At 40.4% G+C, this 17,940-nt stretch overlaps 1 protein-coding gene across 2 annotated transcripts in view; it reads left to right on the top strand.

Moving 5' to 3' along the window:
- Positions 1-17,940, top strand: part of NTRK2 (neurotrophic receptor tyrosine kinase 2) — a 358,528-nt gene that overhangs the window by 231,840 nt on the left and 108,748 nt on the right. For both annotated transcript variants that reach the window (XR_002097350.1, XM_019517383.1), the window contains one exon: positions 16,725-16,855. Coding sequence is in view for 1 of the 2 variants with exons in the window: in XM_019517383.1 (XP_019372928.1) it covers positions 16,725-16,855 (131 nt within the window). In the remaining variant the exon portion in view is untranslated. The remainder of the gene's footprint in view (positions 1-16,724; positions 16,856-17,940) is intronic.

Here is a 17,940-nt window from a genome sequence, read left to right as displayed (position 1 = left end):
ATAATATCTGTCTGTGAGATAGGTAAAATAGGCATTATCATCCCTATTATTCTGATGGGGAAAATGAAACACAATAAGATTTAGGGATTTACCTCCAGCTATATGTAAGTCATCACCGAGTTATAATGGAAGTCACAAGCCTTAACTCCAAATCTCCTTCTCTTCACGTCTTCGTTTCTGTTCAGACACCAATAAATAATGTTGACTTGATCTACTTCATAAGGTAAATGTCAATTCATGGGGTTTTTCTTGTTTTTAGCCATGGATGTGTGATATTTTTTATAAAAGATAGCTGAGATACTATTTTCGAATCTAAGGAAATGTTAAAATAAGGCTATCAGAATGACCAGAGCAATGGTGAAATTGACACATTTAATAAAACAAGATGAGTCAATTAGTTTCAAAAGGTATGTGTGGGGGAAATGGAACAGAAATCACTGATGAATCTTTAACTGGTTTGGAAATCATCACATTAGCTCTGACTTCTTCCCATTCTTTTTAAACTCCTCCAGACCAGAAGGCACAACATTCTTGGAAATGGCTTGAGGAGCATTCTGGTTATAGATGTACCAAAGGACAAGCCAAACATCCCTCTCCTCTATCAAGGGCTTCCACAAAAAGCATACTAAATGGAGCAGGTTTTTTTTTTCCTGAGGTCAACTCCACAGTCACCTTCCACTGGTGATAACCTTTGCAGGGGACAATAGATAACACGAATCACTCCTAAATGATTCTGTTAAGCCACTGGCTGACATTTCTCTTCCGACTGAACAATAACTAATGCTTCATTTACTTCAGTGTTTTGGGTTAGTGCAGGTTGTAAACATGTAGACAAACATTTCCCATTTCCTTAGTTGCAAGTACCAGCTGGGAGCAACCAAAAAATCTACATGTTTTACTGAAAGCAATAAAAACTGCAGTGACTTTTAGTTCCCTAACACTCCCATTCATTTTCACTTTTCTTCCCATACAATTCCTAACTGGTTAAACTTAATGGACATTAATATTTGTTGCTACTATATAAAATGCCATAACAATGTAACTAATATGCGGTAAAGCAAACCAACTGGTATCCATTGCTTTCTGAGAAGATTTTAAATCCAGACAGAACAAGAGAGCAAATCTAAATATGTATCCCTTTTCTGTGCTTCATGGCTACAGCTACTTTAACTATACTGCACTGTCATGCTGTGCAAGCATGCTGGCAGGGCAGTGGAAAGGTTTTCAGGAAAGCAATGATTGCATAAACCATAAGCAGAAAAAGTTCTTCCACACATTTTCCTGGTCTGAAGAGGCCCAGGAGTCAAATTCACATTCATTTCAGCCTATGCTGAATAGTACTGAGTGTTATTCAATATAACTAATCTCCAGGAGAGAAGAGTGAAAGGGAGAAAGGTGACTATGATTTATAGTGACATCTATTAAGCTTTTATAGAATATAAAACATGTGTTCTAGCCATCACCATAAAATTAACTGTTACTAATTGGTCAGAGTTGCCAACTCAGCCCGCTTATGAGCATAACACACTTCTTTAGGTCATGTTCATTACTCTAGTACACTAACTCAGAGCCTGAATAAAGTTCATTCAGCCATTCCTGCTGTTCCTTTTCATGTTTGGCTCCATTATGTGTGCATGTTGCCATTCAGTGAGATCAGACATATACACAAGTGTTGGATCTATGCATCTCTGAATTTGTGTTTCTGGCTATTTGCCAGCTTGCCTCTTTTCCAGCAATAGTGGATTAAGGTGGAAAGATATGGATAATTCTCTCCCAATATTTTTCCCAGTTTTTGAGACTGACCAGAAGGGAATGTTAGATGCCGCTGTGTACTTTTGCTACCCTCTTCAGCTCCTTGCCCCCTCCCACCAATGCTTCAGAAGACTGCAACTGAGTTCATTATAGGTTGATAAATCAGCCAGTAAATGTACATGCATTATCCTGTCTTTGGGTAGCTCCTTCTCCTTAGTGACAGCTGCTTGGCACACAATATTGTAATTATCAACTCAAAAATAAGATGCTTTTAGGTGCTGAAAACATATTAGCTGTGAATAAACTTGTCCTCACCCTCTTCACAGACCAGTTTTAAAATGTCCTGCTTTGTGGTTGGTTATTTTGTTGCTGTTGGTATGGTGGCTCCAGGAGGTGGCTATCACTTTCGATCTTTTGAGTTGTTGGTCCCAGAAACAACTTCTATATGTTTTTCATTTTTTTCTTTTTTGCCTTTTACCAGCTGCTGACATAACTCACATTTGACTTTTGTTAATCCATCTCTGTTTGTTTCCTTTTTCTAAAACATAGGCTTCTGATGGGGGGATAATTTATGTATGTCACTACAAATTTAAAAATCCATCAGTAAACATGTCTAAAGAAAAGTTCTAATGGATGATTTACATACACAGGCACACACAAAGATCACATACAAAGATGCACATATCTAGTCCTATTGTGAGACCTCATGGATATTTTCTTTTCAGGATGTCACAGAGTAATTGTCACCATAGGTGACAATCTTACTGACCTTTTTTTCACATAATTTCTGGGTTTTTATAAATGAAACTGATACACATTTTACAGCAGCGCTGTTCTTCATAGGCTACAAAACTACACAGGTTGGCAAATGGAGCAAGATTTCATCAGCTGAGATGCTCCATGTCAAAACATAAGGTATTTACTGTATCATTTTAAGCTAGAACATTTAAGCATGCATTGTGTTCAAGTGGAATTGGAAGGAAAATATTTACTAAATTGCATACAAAAGCACAAAAGTATAAGGGCTAAATAAGTTCAAGTCACTGAGGGCCTGATCTGACAAATTCTTACTCGTGTTCCATTATGCAAATCTTTGCTTGTCTTCATTTTGACGATCAGGGAGTAAGGGTTTGCAGGATACAACCCTATCATTTTATGTGAAACCATTATAATATATTAATCTTTTGACTGATTTGTGGTTGTATGTGAGACACCTGGCACCACAAAGAATAATGAAAAGTGCTATCTGGGTGTACCTTTTTCATGCTGCCACTTGCAGCTGCTTTTGTTGTCAGGAAGCATTGGGATTCTGAAACAACACTAGGATCCCAAAAGAAAAAATACCTTTCTGGGCACATAAACCCCAGGAGATGGCATGCTTTGGCAGTGATGAGCCAGCTTGTCAAAGAAAATAAATTGAAATGAGATTAAAAAAAAAAAAAAAGCCCTACAGCCAGAAGATACTAAATGCTGAAAGAGGGAAAAGAGCATCCTGTGTCCTGGACACTGTAGCCTTTTATAGTGGCCAGATCCCTCTTCCTCCTTCTTAGGGTTTTGACTATAGCCCTCGGGTTGGAGTTGGCTGCCAAGGTGTGCTTCCCAAAAGGTAAACCTGGCTAAATGAAGCTGTGTTCTTTATAATGAAATACACTTCATTTTTGGGGGAAGGAAATTCTCCCCTATCAGTCAATAATAAGGAGCATTTGTGGAGAGTTCTTTCTCCTGATCCCAGAGGGTTACAGCCCATCAGTAGTGATGTTGTATCGGTGGGATCAGCCATCTGACAGAGGAGAGTTCTCTCCTTTCAGCTGCCACTAATTAGCATTGAGTAACATGGGTATGGTCAATGGGTGGCCACTAGCCTGGTGTGGCTCCTTGCTTCTTGACAGAGCTCTGAAACAGTTCTCTTACCCAAGAGATGTCTTCAGGCTGTGCTGCCTCTTTGCGATTCTGCTTCAGAAAGAATGCACCCTTTCCCATTAGGATGTTAGCATTCCTCCTCTGATTGCCACGTCAGGATCGCTCACAGGGAATTAAAAAAATGAGTAAGCAAATAGTCACAAAGCCTTTGTGCGCTTATGGAATGCAGATGAAAAGCGAACCAATTCCCCCAATATATGGGTTACCTAAGATACCTCAAATGAAACAGAATCAATAAAACTAGATCTTCCTCATTGGAGAACACAGCAAAGGGACTAACTTAGCAGTAAGTTTAGTGACCAAGGCATGTTTAACCCTAGCTAGCTGTGGGGGAATTTTAAGAGTCACTCTGGGAAACTGGACAAGCAGGGAAGTGGTACATGATGTTCTGTAAAGGTCACCTGCAAATGGCTTTCCTGGAGTTCTGCTTTGACATTCGTCTTCTTTGAGAATTCTTAGATTGTCACATAATGAGGTTGCAGCAGAGCAGAACTAAACAGCAGGCACCGAAAGAGCTACAGCTTAAGGAATTTAGCAAAGCATTAGTTTATAGTGCTGTGTCTCTGATCCAGCAAAGCACTTGAACATGTGCTTATCTTTAAGCACTTGGATAGCACTATTGACTTCAAGTTAAGCACATCATGAGTCCCTTGTGGAATCAAAGCCTAAATTCAGTTTCCAAGTTTCCTTTGTAAGTATTCTTTACTGGTTGAAAGAAAATCCTGTTCCCGCCTATCAGATGGTCAAAAGAGATCAAAGGGCCATCCCAAGCCAGCAAGCTCATTGGGTTAGACGGATTAAGGCTTGCTATGTCCTGAAGCCAAAGCACACAAGGGAATGAAGTTGGCCAGAATCACATTCCATTGCCATTGACAGCCCTGCCCATTGTTGAATAAACTTAAGGTGACCACTGGCAGAAACCCAGAGCATGGTTCAAACACATGTACCTAGAACTGTACGGTGAATTCCACCACTGTAGAATACAGAACTACATTAAACAGTTTCCACCAGCCTTCAAAAAAAGAAGGGGGAGGATGGACAAAGCAGAATTAGAAACAGCTACAGAAATTTGGGCAAGCCCTTTAACTCGACCTGTAGGTACCAAGCCAGATTTTGGCCCAAACTTCGCAAGCATTCAGGGGAATGTAGGAAGCTGCTTGCAACCCTTCATCCTCCACCCTGAGAGAACAGTATGGTAGTGAAACTTTATATATGAAAGAGAATCCTCGTATCTGAAAAAGAGAGAAAGGAGTTAATAATTTGAAGGCAGCCCTTCTCCCCTGCTGGCTTTTATTGTACAAATTATGCTATGTAGTACATCCTTTACTGAATGCTCTTTTTCTTCTGCACCATAGATCCCTAAAGATTAGCATCATGCCAAGGCAGAGGATTTCCTGATATGACTTAAAGATGGGAGGGAAGAGAAGGGTGGTGGTGCTTAGCTCATTGTCTCCAGTAATCCGAAACATGAAAGAGTGACTAAATTTTCCATGGTGAAATAATATCCATATGTATTTTCACACAGCAACTCACGTACAATGTTTTACAGTTGGTCATTTGTTGGAAGAAATGTCTCGTTTGCATTTTAGCAAACCATGCATATATACATATATACATATACATATATATACATATATACATATATAATATGTATATATACACACACATATATATACGTGCGCGCGTGCACACACGCACACACACACACACACACACACACATATATATATGAAAGGGAGGTTCAGAAAGGTAGAAACACTGTTTGCTTAGAGCTGATATACTATCCTGTACTTGAACATTAGTAACAAACTGAAAAAAATCATGAGAGAGAAGAAACTGACATAAAGGATCTGCTATTTACTTTGAACAAAGCAAGCCGAATTTGGTCCTTGGTTACATTAATATATCCCAGTTAGGTTAGCCCTTTAAAGCCCAACCTACTATTGTGCACACAGCTCTCTCTTCTTTTGGAGTCAGGTACAGCATCAGGTTTACAAGGACTACAGGGTCAGTAAAATTTAGACTCCTCATGGTTTTCAAAGGTAAGGCAAAATTCAATCTTGGAGTAACTGACTGCTGTGTTTCTTCTTAACCCTTGGCTGAAGGTACTGCATAGGGAGCATGGTTTTAATGTAATGCTATTATTGTTTCTGAATTATTGTTTGCTATCATGTCTTCTCTTTTGCTTTTAATGTTCTTAGCAAATATAGCAGTACATGAGTCCGGCCAGATATAAAGGAACAAATAATCTCAAATGCATTAATAAGTTCCAGGGCAGGGATACCTGCAGTGCCTCTTGCCCCCCTCAAGAAACTGACACCTATCAAATATGAAACTTAAAAGAAAAGAAACACTGAGTCTCACCTAGAGAGATGCTACTGATATGCTCTAGTGATTATTCTTGCCTTAACTGTCAACTCTTGAAGACAAGGTCAGGAGCTTTTACCCTCAGGGGTGAAGAGCTGTAATCAAGACCATAGGCAGACAAGGTTCTCTGGGTGAATCTGATATCTTTTATTAGACCAACTTAAATAGTTGGAAAACAATTATTAAGCAAGCTTTTGGGTTCAAAAACCCTTCGTGAGGCTAAGGAAGTTTCAGCAGTTGGTGTGTGCTCTTCCTGGATGGAATGAAAAGCCCTGTAAACAAGACCAGTCTCTCAGAGTCCAGTGCTGCATTGCTAATGCAAGCCAAATTCTTAGGAAAAGTAATGGAAGCTTGGGGCCTCAATGAGACATCACAGGAATAGTAGTTGTATATACAGCAGTAGGAAAGACAAACTCAAATGGTTACATTTCAATCAAAGGTTGTCCAGAGAGTTGGTGGATTCTTCCAGACGGCCTCCAAGAAAGGCAGGTATTGTAAGTGCTTGTTCCTCTGCTTCTCCCACAAACATTTCTACAACTTTTTCCATGCTCCCTAGTGTGCATGGGATATGCTCCCTGAGCTAGTCCTTTAAAATGTCTCCTGAAGACCCACTTCTACTGTAACATTTACAAGAAATCAGGTAAGTATCAGGTATCATAGGGATTGGGGATCTGGCATGACCAATAGGGTTGCCAACCCTTCAGCATTGCCCTGGTGTCTCCAGAAATTAGATATAAATCTCCAGGAGACTGCTGAGAATTACCCAAGAAAGAAATGATAGGGCATTCATTAAAATAAATATTAAATGTTGAATCCAATTTATACAGTAGTCCACTGGGTTTTTAAAATGTAGTAGTAATGTGCACTTTCCTTCCTGACATAAAGTGGATACATTTGTGTTGTGTGTTATGGGCATGTTGCTGTTCTGGAAACCTCCTGGAATAGATTCAAACAGAGTTAGCAACCCTAATGACTGGTGTGTTTCTTTACCTAAAGCAGCTCCTCCCCTTTGTTTTTATTTACTATGGAGGTGCTATTAAAGTATCTTATTATGTTTCCAGATGTGTAGGTTTAGGTGTTGAAGCCCCACTCTGCATTTGTGCTGAAGGCTTGCCCCCATTTGGCTCAGCTGTTGATGCTGTTGATCAAAAGCAACAGGATGATGTTGCTGTTTCACTCCCCTGTGCGCCATTGACTACAGAAACCAGTATGCCTTAACCACGTTAGTCCCATATGCTGCTAGGCATAGGGGGGACCAGTGCCCTTATTTGCTTTACTTACTTGAGGCTATATTGCTAGATTGCACTCTAGTTGTAATCAATGGTAAACACCCATGGACCTCCTTGGGAAGGATAAGGACCTCATTGTATTGCGTTTCCAGTTAGACTCTCTAAAGTCATTGAGGCAATGACTGCGTTTGCTTTTGTTAGTATAATGCATGAAACAACAGGGTTCCAGTCCTCACTGAGGATTTGCTGCTGCTGTACTATAAAGATGAAGGCCAGTAATGGTACAATAATGGTAATAATAATCATTGAGAATGATAAGTAATAAATCAGTGTAGGGGGCAAAAACAGCAAGACTCATAAATACAGTCTCAAAGATGAGCTGAGATTTCTGCTTCAAGGCATTGATTTCCAGCTCTGAACAGAAAAGTAAAAGAGTGCAGCAAATATTTAGTTGACTGTGTTAATGTGTGAGTGATTATATGCAGTGCTAAGTCTTCTACTTTGCCTCCAGCATTGAGAACCTTATTGCTGATGCTGCTTCAGAATCAGGAGGTCATCAGGCTAGACTTGCTTTATCCTATTCACAGTGATTTTGTAATCTCACAGTACAGGATTATCTCTGAAATTCCAATCTTTCTGTTGGTGAGTGACAAGTCCTATTCAAATTTTGAAATATGTCAGATAAAGTCAATCAGTCTTTTATAGCTACTGCAAGATGTTAGAAAAAGCTGAATCTGCTTGGTATTCTAAGAAAAGTGATGGGGGCCATCATGGGTGGATCAAGGATTTTGAAAAATGGGGTGCACCTGGTGTGGCTCATAATCACATATAATATAACTGATATTTTTCTCCAGTTAAAGAGAAAAACTAGATGCTTGCTAATAATATGCTAGGGGAATAGCCCTCTACTAGTCAATTTAAGATCAAAGTAAAAACAAATGTAGCTATTGGAATGTGCATTGATTTGCTAGGTTATATACAAAGTTAAAACACACACATAACAAGCTAGGCAAAATAGTTGAAATATGTAGTGTCATTAGTCCTGTAATCATTCTAATTAGATGTATGTCACTTATTCACAATCACAGAACAGACTTTAGGCTTCTTGAAGGTCTTGACCCAATGCCTCCAGTACTTCATTGTCAGTCATATCTACACCTGAATTATTATTACCATGCCTGAGTTAAGGTTTTTAGCTAGAGTTAAAAACAGTCTGCAAGAATGTGAAATGGAAGAGGGACATTACCAGGAATGGCTAACAGACAGTAATATTGGAAAAGAAAGGATCATTTGAATAGTTGACCATTAAGATGATTAAAAAGGATAGAGTGTCATTCACACCTGTGGAGTAGAGAGAAATTAACAGGTATCAGAGAGATGATAATGAGCCATGAAGACAACTGACCATCTCAAAACTACTGGAATAGAAATGCCACTGCCCCTCCCAGGCAGTTAGTTTGACAGTTTGGGTGTAACAGGAATTAAAAGGGAGTACAACTGCACCACTGCACCCTCCTGGATCTGTCCTTGCTAGCAACATTTTAAAATACCTTACTGCAAAGTATCTGTTGCAAACAAACCTCTTTATAGAAATATCTTTCTATAGCACTGCAGATTCCATAACAATATAACACTTTTCATCCGGCATTGCTTTCCTCCTACAGTCTTCCCCAAATGTGTACATATAATAGTTCTTTACAGTTATTTTAAAGATCATAGGTCTAAAATTTTATACTCCATTACACCTGTATAATTGATTTTACTGAGGATGCTCCAGGTTTACACTGAAAGCTGAGTTTAGGGAACTGTATCCTAGAAAGCAGTGACTCTGAAAAATACCTTGTCTCTGTGGACAAACAGCATAAACACAAGCTTCCATTAAAATGCTATGGCAAAAAAAGTAGTGATGTGATCTTTGGATATATAAAGGGGGGTACTGAATAGGAGCAATTTTACATTTTTCTAGGAAGTGGGTGAGACTGAGTCTAGAATGTTGCATTCAAGATCACATTTAAAGAAAAAAGTTGAAAAATGGGAGGGGCAAGTGCAGAAAAGAGCTACAAAAATTATTGGAGAGCTAGGGAAAAATTGCGTTACAGTGAGAGACTGTAAGAGCTTGATCTGTTTAGTTTATCAAGAAGAAGAATGAAAAGCATTTTGATTATAGTGTATGAGTACTTTACAGGACTCTTTAATCTATCAGAGAAAGGCAAAAAGAATAAATTGAAATTGAAGCCAGACAAAGTGGAAATTGAAAGGAGGCACAATTTTTTTTAAAACAACGAGTGTGATTAACCACTGAAACAGGCTACCCAAGAAACTTGTATTCACTGTTTCTTAATATCTTTAAATCAAAATTGGATACTTCCTAGAAAACATTCTTTAACCATAGACAAATATTATGCTTAATACAGGGGGGACTGGATGAAATTCTTTGGTCAGGAGGTCAAACCAGGTGATCTAATGCAACCTTTAAGGCAGACATACTACAACTTAAGTCCTGCCTCCTCCCCATATTGTGCCATATTTATCTCCGCCACCCCAGAAGTGTAGCTCATAGAGTTTGCATTGAGCTTGAACCTCTGCCCATGTAGAACAAAATGGGGGCAAGACACTGTTGCAAGATTGTGTCATTGCCAAGAGCCAGGTTGTCCCTTTCTTAGCCCCACAACTACTGTAATTTTTATATGGTAGGTGAGGACCCAAAGCCTTGAATTGGGTGGTGGCTGCAGGGCCAGGGAAGGGTTAACCTGGCTTTTAGTGGTGAAACCTGCCACTTCCTCTCAAAGCAGCATCCTAGCTCCACTCTGCTCCATGTGGCTAGAGGCTCTAGTCTCATCCCCTCATGTCCCTTCCCTACCTGCATCCCAGCACCTTTCTTTACTGAGTGCCTGGAGCTCACATGCCACACACAGCAGCTGCCTGTGCCACCAGTAACATAACTGGGGCAGGGGGAGAGAGAGAGTAGGGAAGAACCAGGGTAGCAGCTCTGGGTGCTGCTTTAAGGGGGCATGCAGGTTCTTATTATCAAGTTCTTACTTCTTAGCATATGAAATACCGTATTTACAAGTCATATTTGTAAATCCCATAAAATAGGATTATATACAAAATATCCAGTTAAATTGCCATAAGGACTCTAATGTTCCTTTCTGTCAGTGAGAGTATTGAGGGCTTCAGAGGAAAGCTGATCCCATGCACAGAGAATTCCACATTAATATAAATGGGAGCTCTTCATTTACGTAGGCTTAATCTTTTATTTGTAATTGTCAGGGCCAATAGCTTCACACTGCTGCCTGTTTTGAATGATTTTCTATGGGTGGTTCATCCAGTCCAACTTTTATATTTTATCTTGAAATTTCCCTTGAATATCTCAGTTCACTTTAGCTGTTCTGTTCTTGTTGCTGTGGTGGAATGAAATCTTCTAAATAAATTAAGATAAGATATTAAAGATACCAATGGCAGTCAAGTACCTAACTCATTCAAAGTCAATGGGATTTAGGAACCTCGCTGCCATTTGAGCCTTTGAAAAACTCTCCCTAGATAATTGACCTAATTTTTTATATATGCTCCACTGATGTCTCCTCCCACAAGAGTCAGTGGTTTATGTTTGGAACCTGAGCTTCCTAAATGGATTTTTCCTTAGCAAACATTTCTGTGTCATCATGACATCTGACATGTATTTGATGTGCTTATATTGTTCTTATAGTTAAACTTTGCCCATTTAGTCACATTTACTGCCATTATTTATTTAGTATTCAATTTTGCTTTAGAAGGTAACTGGGATAGACATTGCAGTCTTATTTTGTGCAGATCTGTTTAGCTGCAATCAACATATTGGGGGGCTTTGGCATTTGGGATGCTATGTTTTGCATTTTTGAAATTGGTATGGAACAAGGTATTTACTCAATGGCTAATTTGTGTAAGAGTATTTAGCAGCAGCTGTCTATGTCCTGTAAAGCAGTATTTGACTGTTTTTATTTCTTTTACTTTACATTGCTTGTGATGTCCTCATAAAAAAAAAAACCTGACAATAAAATCACGTCACACCTGGGGCAAACATGGATGTTTTTCTGTGTTAAATGAAGATGAAACAAAGTTAAAATGGCTGATTTTGTACAACATTTATCCTTCTGTAGTGACATAACAAGACACAGGATGAGAACCCAAAGCTATTATATTGAATTGTAGTTTTGCTAGTGAGGTCAGCAGGGCCCAGATTTCACCTATGTTTTCAACCTAACAGTAGTTACTAGATACAATGAGAATTTTAAAAGTAATGAATGGTCAGTGGATCTGAACTTCTTTTCTCATCCAGGGAGGAAATAAGACAATGATACTGATGAGGAATCAGGAGAGACTTCCTGAGAAGAGGAATGGTTGTTGGATTATCAGAGTTATATTATGGAAGACGGAAGCAGCACATGACATTTTCAGGCCTCACTCTAATGCAAAATGCGGCAGCTGCTTGCGGTCTTGGGAACCTAAATGTGGGGGGAAATATCATCCTTTATTGTTTACTATTTTTTAAAGTTACAAATAACCACAGCTTCTAGACATATCCAAGATCCATGAACTTAAAAATGTTTCTGGATAGTCTCTTCCAGTCTGCCTAGTAATTCTCAGTGTGGTCCAAATCCGTTATCAGTGACTTCCACTCTAATTTTCAAGAAAACCATTGAGAAAGTATTTCTTGAGATGTCTACTTCCTAGAACCATTTGGAATCGTCTTCCCCATTAACACAATGGAGATGCTGCCCTGATCTCTGACTGCAGATGGACAACACTAATGACAGATCTGTATGATGGCAATCTAATAGATCTCTTCCCCTGAGAAGGAAACTACATACAGATGTAATGAGCGTTTTGAACTATTTTTATTTAAAAAAAATCTTATGTCATCCCTGTGTATCCCTATGGTACCCTGAAGGCTACATTCCAACTGTAATTGAAGACTTCTGCTAGTACCCAGATCTGTTTACTCAACCAGTTATTGCCCAGTTTAAAGTAACTGTGAGCTGGAACTTGAGCTATTAATAAAATGCCAGGAAAGCAGAACAGTTATATCCAACAAGATGTGCATTCCTGTTCTGTTGGTACATACCTCAGGCATGTTATGAGCTCACAACACCTAAGCCATTCACCCAGAGCCCAGGAATGTGCACCCCATTCTAGTAAGGCACCTAATTTTCATTCAAAATATACTCCCTGTTTGTGGAATTTGGACCATTCTCCACAACAGTTATTCATATTTAGTATTTATTTTGTGGTAAATACCTAATGATATGACTAGAGAGAAGCATAAGCCAGCAGATGCAGATTTGCATCTGGTATGGGGAGGGCTATTGGTCTGTGCCTGTCTCTGGTTCTAAACTATATTTCAGCCATTGTTTAGAGAAAATAACAGTGCAGGGAAAGGAATGAAAATTAAAGGCCAGATCCTTAACTGATATAAATGCACTCCACTGATTTTAATGGAGATGCATTGAAACATAGCACTTGGGGATCTGGACCCACCCCTACCACCATCATCACTGCACACACATCACTCCAAACCTATCATGAACAACACCAGTACGTGTTAAAGCCGCTCTTCCAGATGGCTGTAGGGTTCTGAGACTGCTGATAGACTGATAGAAAGAGGAAATTTTGGTATGATGCACTAACAGGATGGATGAGAAAGGGACCACCCACAGCCTGTTGTCCAGCAAGTAGCCCTGGAGGCTTTAAATTGTAGGCATCAAAAGTACTTGTTAAGCAGAAAATATGTACTTCATTATCCGCTAATCACGCATACCCTGTGATTTTTGTAAACTGACGTGTCTGTGTGGAAGTAAGGGGCACCACCTCCACAGCCACAGCACTGCTTTCCCAGCAGCCTCAGAAGCAGTTTGGTAGAAGCCCAACATACTTTGTGCAGTTACTGTGACTGCCCTGCTGCACTTTCAGTAGCTGCCTTACTGGTTGGCTGCTACATTGCATGGATGGAAAGAAAGAATAGCTCTGGCTGTCCCACTGATCCTCCCCTAACAGACTGAGAGAAGCAGGAGGGGAAGAAGGAGGAGAGGGGAAGGGCTGTACTTATTGTACAGTTTGAGGGCACATATACACGAGATATTTACTGTGCAGTTGACTAATTAGTTGCGCAATAAATATCACGTATGTACATGTGCACCCCTATCAGGCTGGAGTAAACTAATGAACTCCGCAGCAGGATAGTACTTGTGTAAGTACTATCCTGTACTTGTATAAGTACTATCCTGCTGTGGAGGAAAAAAACTTCAGCAGCACACATGTAGACACTGCCCCAGCTGCCTGGGGCACAAGGGTGCTTCAGTGCAGGGCCTGCCTGCCGACTAGCCCTGCACTTAAATACCGTCATGCTCTGGTCAGCCCCTCTATAGCACACTGAGCCGAAGGAAGCAGCCTTGTGTTGGCAGGCAGACCCCCTCAGGCCTCCTGCCATCCAGAGCTGCTCCAACCCAGCTCAACATGCTATGGTCCCGGAAGCAATAAACTTTGGTGCTTGTGGCACCAGGAAAGCACTGGGGTTTATTGCATCACATTAATATTCATGTGTAGACACACCCTGAATGTAGGGATTTGATGCCCTCATCTCCACAGGATACCATTGCACTGGACAAATTAAGAGTAGACAGTCGAATTTAAGAACCGATTATGGCCCCAGGATTCTCTGCTTCTGTATAGGTAAGAGCAGCCTGGGGACTGTTCTCACTTGCAGCAGTTGGCTGTGGTACCCCCCAAACCAGCTGATGATAGAGTGCAACATGCATTAATCCCATCTGTTCATAAGCCATCCTCTAGAACCTGTCAAAAGGGAAGTCTAGGAGCCAGACATGCTGGAACTGCATCAACCATAGACCCTGCCGATGCTGAGGGACTCCATAGGTAGGGACCTGTGAGTGGCTTTTGCACTACAAATGCAATGGAAAATGCCAGGAAATCTGCTCGAAAATATTTATTGGGAACTCTTGGCCACTTTGAAAAAATATATTTGCCTAAAAGACTGGACACAACTGACTTGTGGGAACCCAGCAGTGCGGAAGGCAGGAACAACCATGAATACCCTAGTGTTTCTTGCTGTTCATCTACCTTCATTACGAAGTCAGGATAGCTGTGACTCCATACTGTGCTCTGCTGAGGGTTGCAGCTAGTGCCACTAACCCATTTCCAGCCTGTTCTCTCCTCCTTTTGCCTCTTACTGAGTTACATCTGACACTCATGGAGACAACCCTTACCAGACTGCTTTCTCCCCTGGCAGATTTATCACAATGGTGCAAACATACTCTTGGTGTTTTCCACTTGATTATTCAAACACAAATGCAGCATGTGTTTGCAGCATGTGGAGGTCAGCATTGGCATCCGCACAGAGTGACTTGCATGTGGAATGTCTCCCATTTTCCTTGTAATGTTCCCCTTTCCCCTCACGTTGGTGAGTAACAAGGAAGATGTAGAGTTTCCAAAGTGTTAAGGAGAGTTCGTTTTCTTACTCCCTATGGTTAAAGACACTAGTTGTTTTCTCATTTTGTGATGAGTTGCATGATAGGCTTGGTCCGTAAACTTGATTTATCTGAAACTCCCTATCATTTTCTTATGCAGGAATTTAACACTGTGCAATTGCATATGTGCTGAAAATATATTTAAACATTCTTAGGTGAGATTCACCTTTTGTGCAGAAGTCTGTCTAATAGGGCTGTGCGAAGCTTCAGTCCCAGATTTGATTTGGTGGAGATTTGACCTGATTTGGTGGCCGAATCTCCGAATCCGAATTGAATGAGGAGACCCTTTAATCTCTCCAAATTGAATTGGACCCTCCAAACCATTCAGACATAGATACAGCTTTAAATATTATTTCTACATAATTCAACGTACCAGGCAGCTCATGCATGCTGAGATGCTGGGGTGGATGGAACGTCCCACAGGAGCACAGGGGGCTCCCCAGCATGCTCAACAGCAGACCTGGAAGTGAATCAGAAGCACTTCCAGTCCACTTCCGGGTCTGCCGAGGAGCATACGGGGGGGCTTCCCTGTGCCCACCCCTGGCTCAGCAACTGGTCCCCCACAGCCGATTGCTGAGCTGGGGGGGTTCACGGTGGCCCCCCAGCATGCTCAGTGGCAGACCTGGAAGTGGACCAGAAGTACTTCCGGCCCACTTCCAGGTTCATCGCTGAGCACATTGGGGGCCTCCCACACGTTCCTGTAGGATGCTCCATCTGCTCCACCATTGCAGTATTCACGAGTCACACCTGATACCTTGAGGTATATAGAAAAAACATTTAAAGCTGTGTCTATGGCCGAATCACTGATTCTCTGGATCAGCATCAGATCTTCAGATTCGGATTCAGCTGAATCAAATCGGGGACAGTGATCTGAATCAACTCAGGATTTCACTTGGGCATAGGCTTTGTCTTGGTTGCCTGAGCAGGGATGAATTTCAAATGTTTGTGAAAGCAAAAAGTACACTTAATAAGCCAACTTCACCAGTAGACTTTGGCTGCTTTGTGCTACTCAAGCAACACAAAGCACTTGTAAACCCAGTGTAATTGACTTGTTAAACCAGGCCTACAGCTGCTCTCTGTACCTAGGGCAGTGCAAAGGTAATGGAATACACCAGTAAATTTGATCAAGTATTTTAAAATATGAAATTCTTTACTTGACATATGAATTAAAAAGAATGGAGTAAAATCAGAGTCAAAAAAGCTTATGGGCATTATGCTTTGGTCTGTTAGAACTCTATCAACAATACTGACTAAAACCTTGGTTCATCTTGGATATTTTTCCCTTTTACCTCAGAGCAATACTGTAAATCATATTTGTGAGAATGAAATATCTACCTTATCCCAGTTGTAGCATGAAACAGACATAGTAAGTGGCAGTTTAATTTAAGATGAACAAACGATAAGTAGAGAGCCAGAAAGTATATTGGATTTAATTAAAAGGGGGCATGCTTTATCTTCTTGGATTATATGAATGTTTTTTTCTTACCTCTCCCTCCTCGTAATATTTTCTTTGGAGTTGAATGAAAGGGATCAGCTGCTGTTGAGAAAAAAACGGATGTGACACGAAAGAGACTTCATTTGCTTTTGGCATCTTCCTCCCTCCCCCCCCCTCATTTTTTTTAAAGAAATATTGATGCTCATGTTCTGCAGGAATTATCCAAACAAGATAATAAATAACCTCTCCTGCAATGACTGCCAGGGTCTCAGTCTCTTGTCTTGTAAAGCACATAAACTGTGCTTTAAATATAAGTATATTAACACACTCTTCTTGCAGTGATTTGTAATGACCTCTGCTATGTGTGGCCTGATCTTTTTCCCACTGTAAGCATGATACTGGAGAGGCAAACCTTTTCCCTCCATGCTAAACATATGCATCTGGGCACCCTTCCCTCGCCTCCCCAAAATTCATTTCTAACATCCATTTATGTTTATTTTACAGTTGTTCAACACATCAAGAGACACAATATTGTTCTAAAAAGAGAGCTTGGAGAAGGAGCTTTTGGAAAAGTCTTCCTGGCTGAATGCTATAATCTCTGTCCTGAACAGGACAAGATCTTGGTGGCAGTGAAGGTAAAGAGTCTACAGTTTCCATTATTAATTCATGGTTGCAACGAATGCTATTTTATTTGTAAAAGATCATGTTTGCTTATTCAGTAGCCCCAGCATAACGCCTGTGATATATGTGCAAGGGTTCACAAGGCTAATGGAATGTCAAGAGAACATGATATTTGATCTTGCTGTAGCGTATAAAATGAGAACTGAGTTTCATAAAGAAAAGAGGAAAATTAACAGTGTCACAAAAGGGACAATTTTTTTAATGATCTATCTGAAATATGATGGTTGAAAATGCGTAGCTGAATGTTATTAAAAATATATGTGGTACCATATTTGTATGTCTAAAAAATCTATCACTAGCCACATGATTAAGGTGCGCATGTAATTTCTAGTCAAAGAAGAATTATTTCAAAAACGTTCATGTGATTCTTAGTCAACTGCTGAAACTGTATGTGAGCGGTCCAAATCACTGCCATGGCTGCCAAAATATTACAATGCTATTTGCAGACGTAACACTTGAATAGAATTGTTGTATGCTGTTAAGCAGCTGCCATATTGAAATCCATGTGCCGCTGGATTTCAGGACAAGGGATTCTTCATTATAAGATGGCATTATATCCCCTTCCCCCAGAGAAAAACCCACGGGAGGAGGAAAATTAAGTGAACACATCAGTAACTTTTAAGTTTCTGATTTCAGTGATGATCTCCCCTAATAGGAGAGGGGAGGTTTGTCAACATCACAGAATGGGCCAAACTGCATGGATCTTTGGGATCCACTGAGAAATAAAGTAATATACTAAGTTTTTACGGCTCCCATACAGGAGGTGTTATCTGCTGGTCTGTTTAACAAGCCCATTTCTCTCTAAGGCTAGGGACAGACATTACACATAAACCAGGTTAAGTGATCAGAAACTGGTTTAAACCTGTAACAGAACAGAAGTTTAGTGCATATAAACCAGTATGAAAATGGCTGAAACCAGCTGAATGTAGTGTCAGACTTAGCTGATTTGAGCTAAATCAGTTTATGCAGTGTCTGTCCCAGACTCCTTTCTGGTTTAAGTTAAATCAGACTCCCCCAGCATCCCGGCATGGTCTCTGGG

This window comes from Gavialis gangeticus, unplaced genomic scaffold (genome assembly GCF_001723915.1).
Source record: "Gavialis gangeticus isolate Ggan-Ray unplaced genomic scaffold, GavGan_comp1, whole genome shotgun sequence".
Classification (NCBI taxonomy): Eukaryota; Metazoa; Chordata; order Crocodylia; family Gavialidae; genus Gavialis; species Gavialis gangeticus.
Note: the sequence above shows the minus strand (reverse complement) of the source record. Positions and strands in the feature narration are given on the sequence as shown.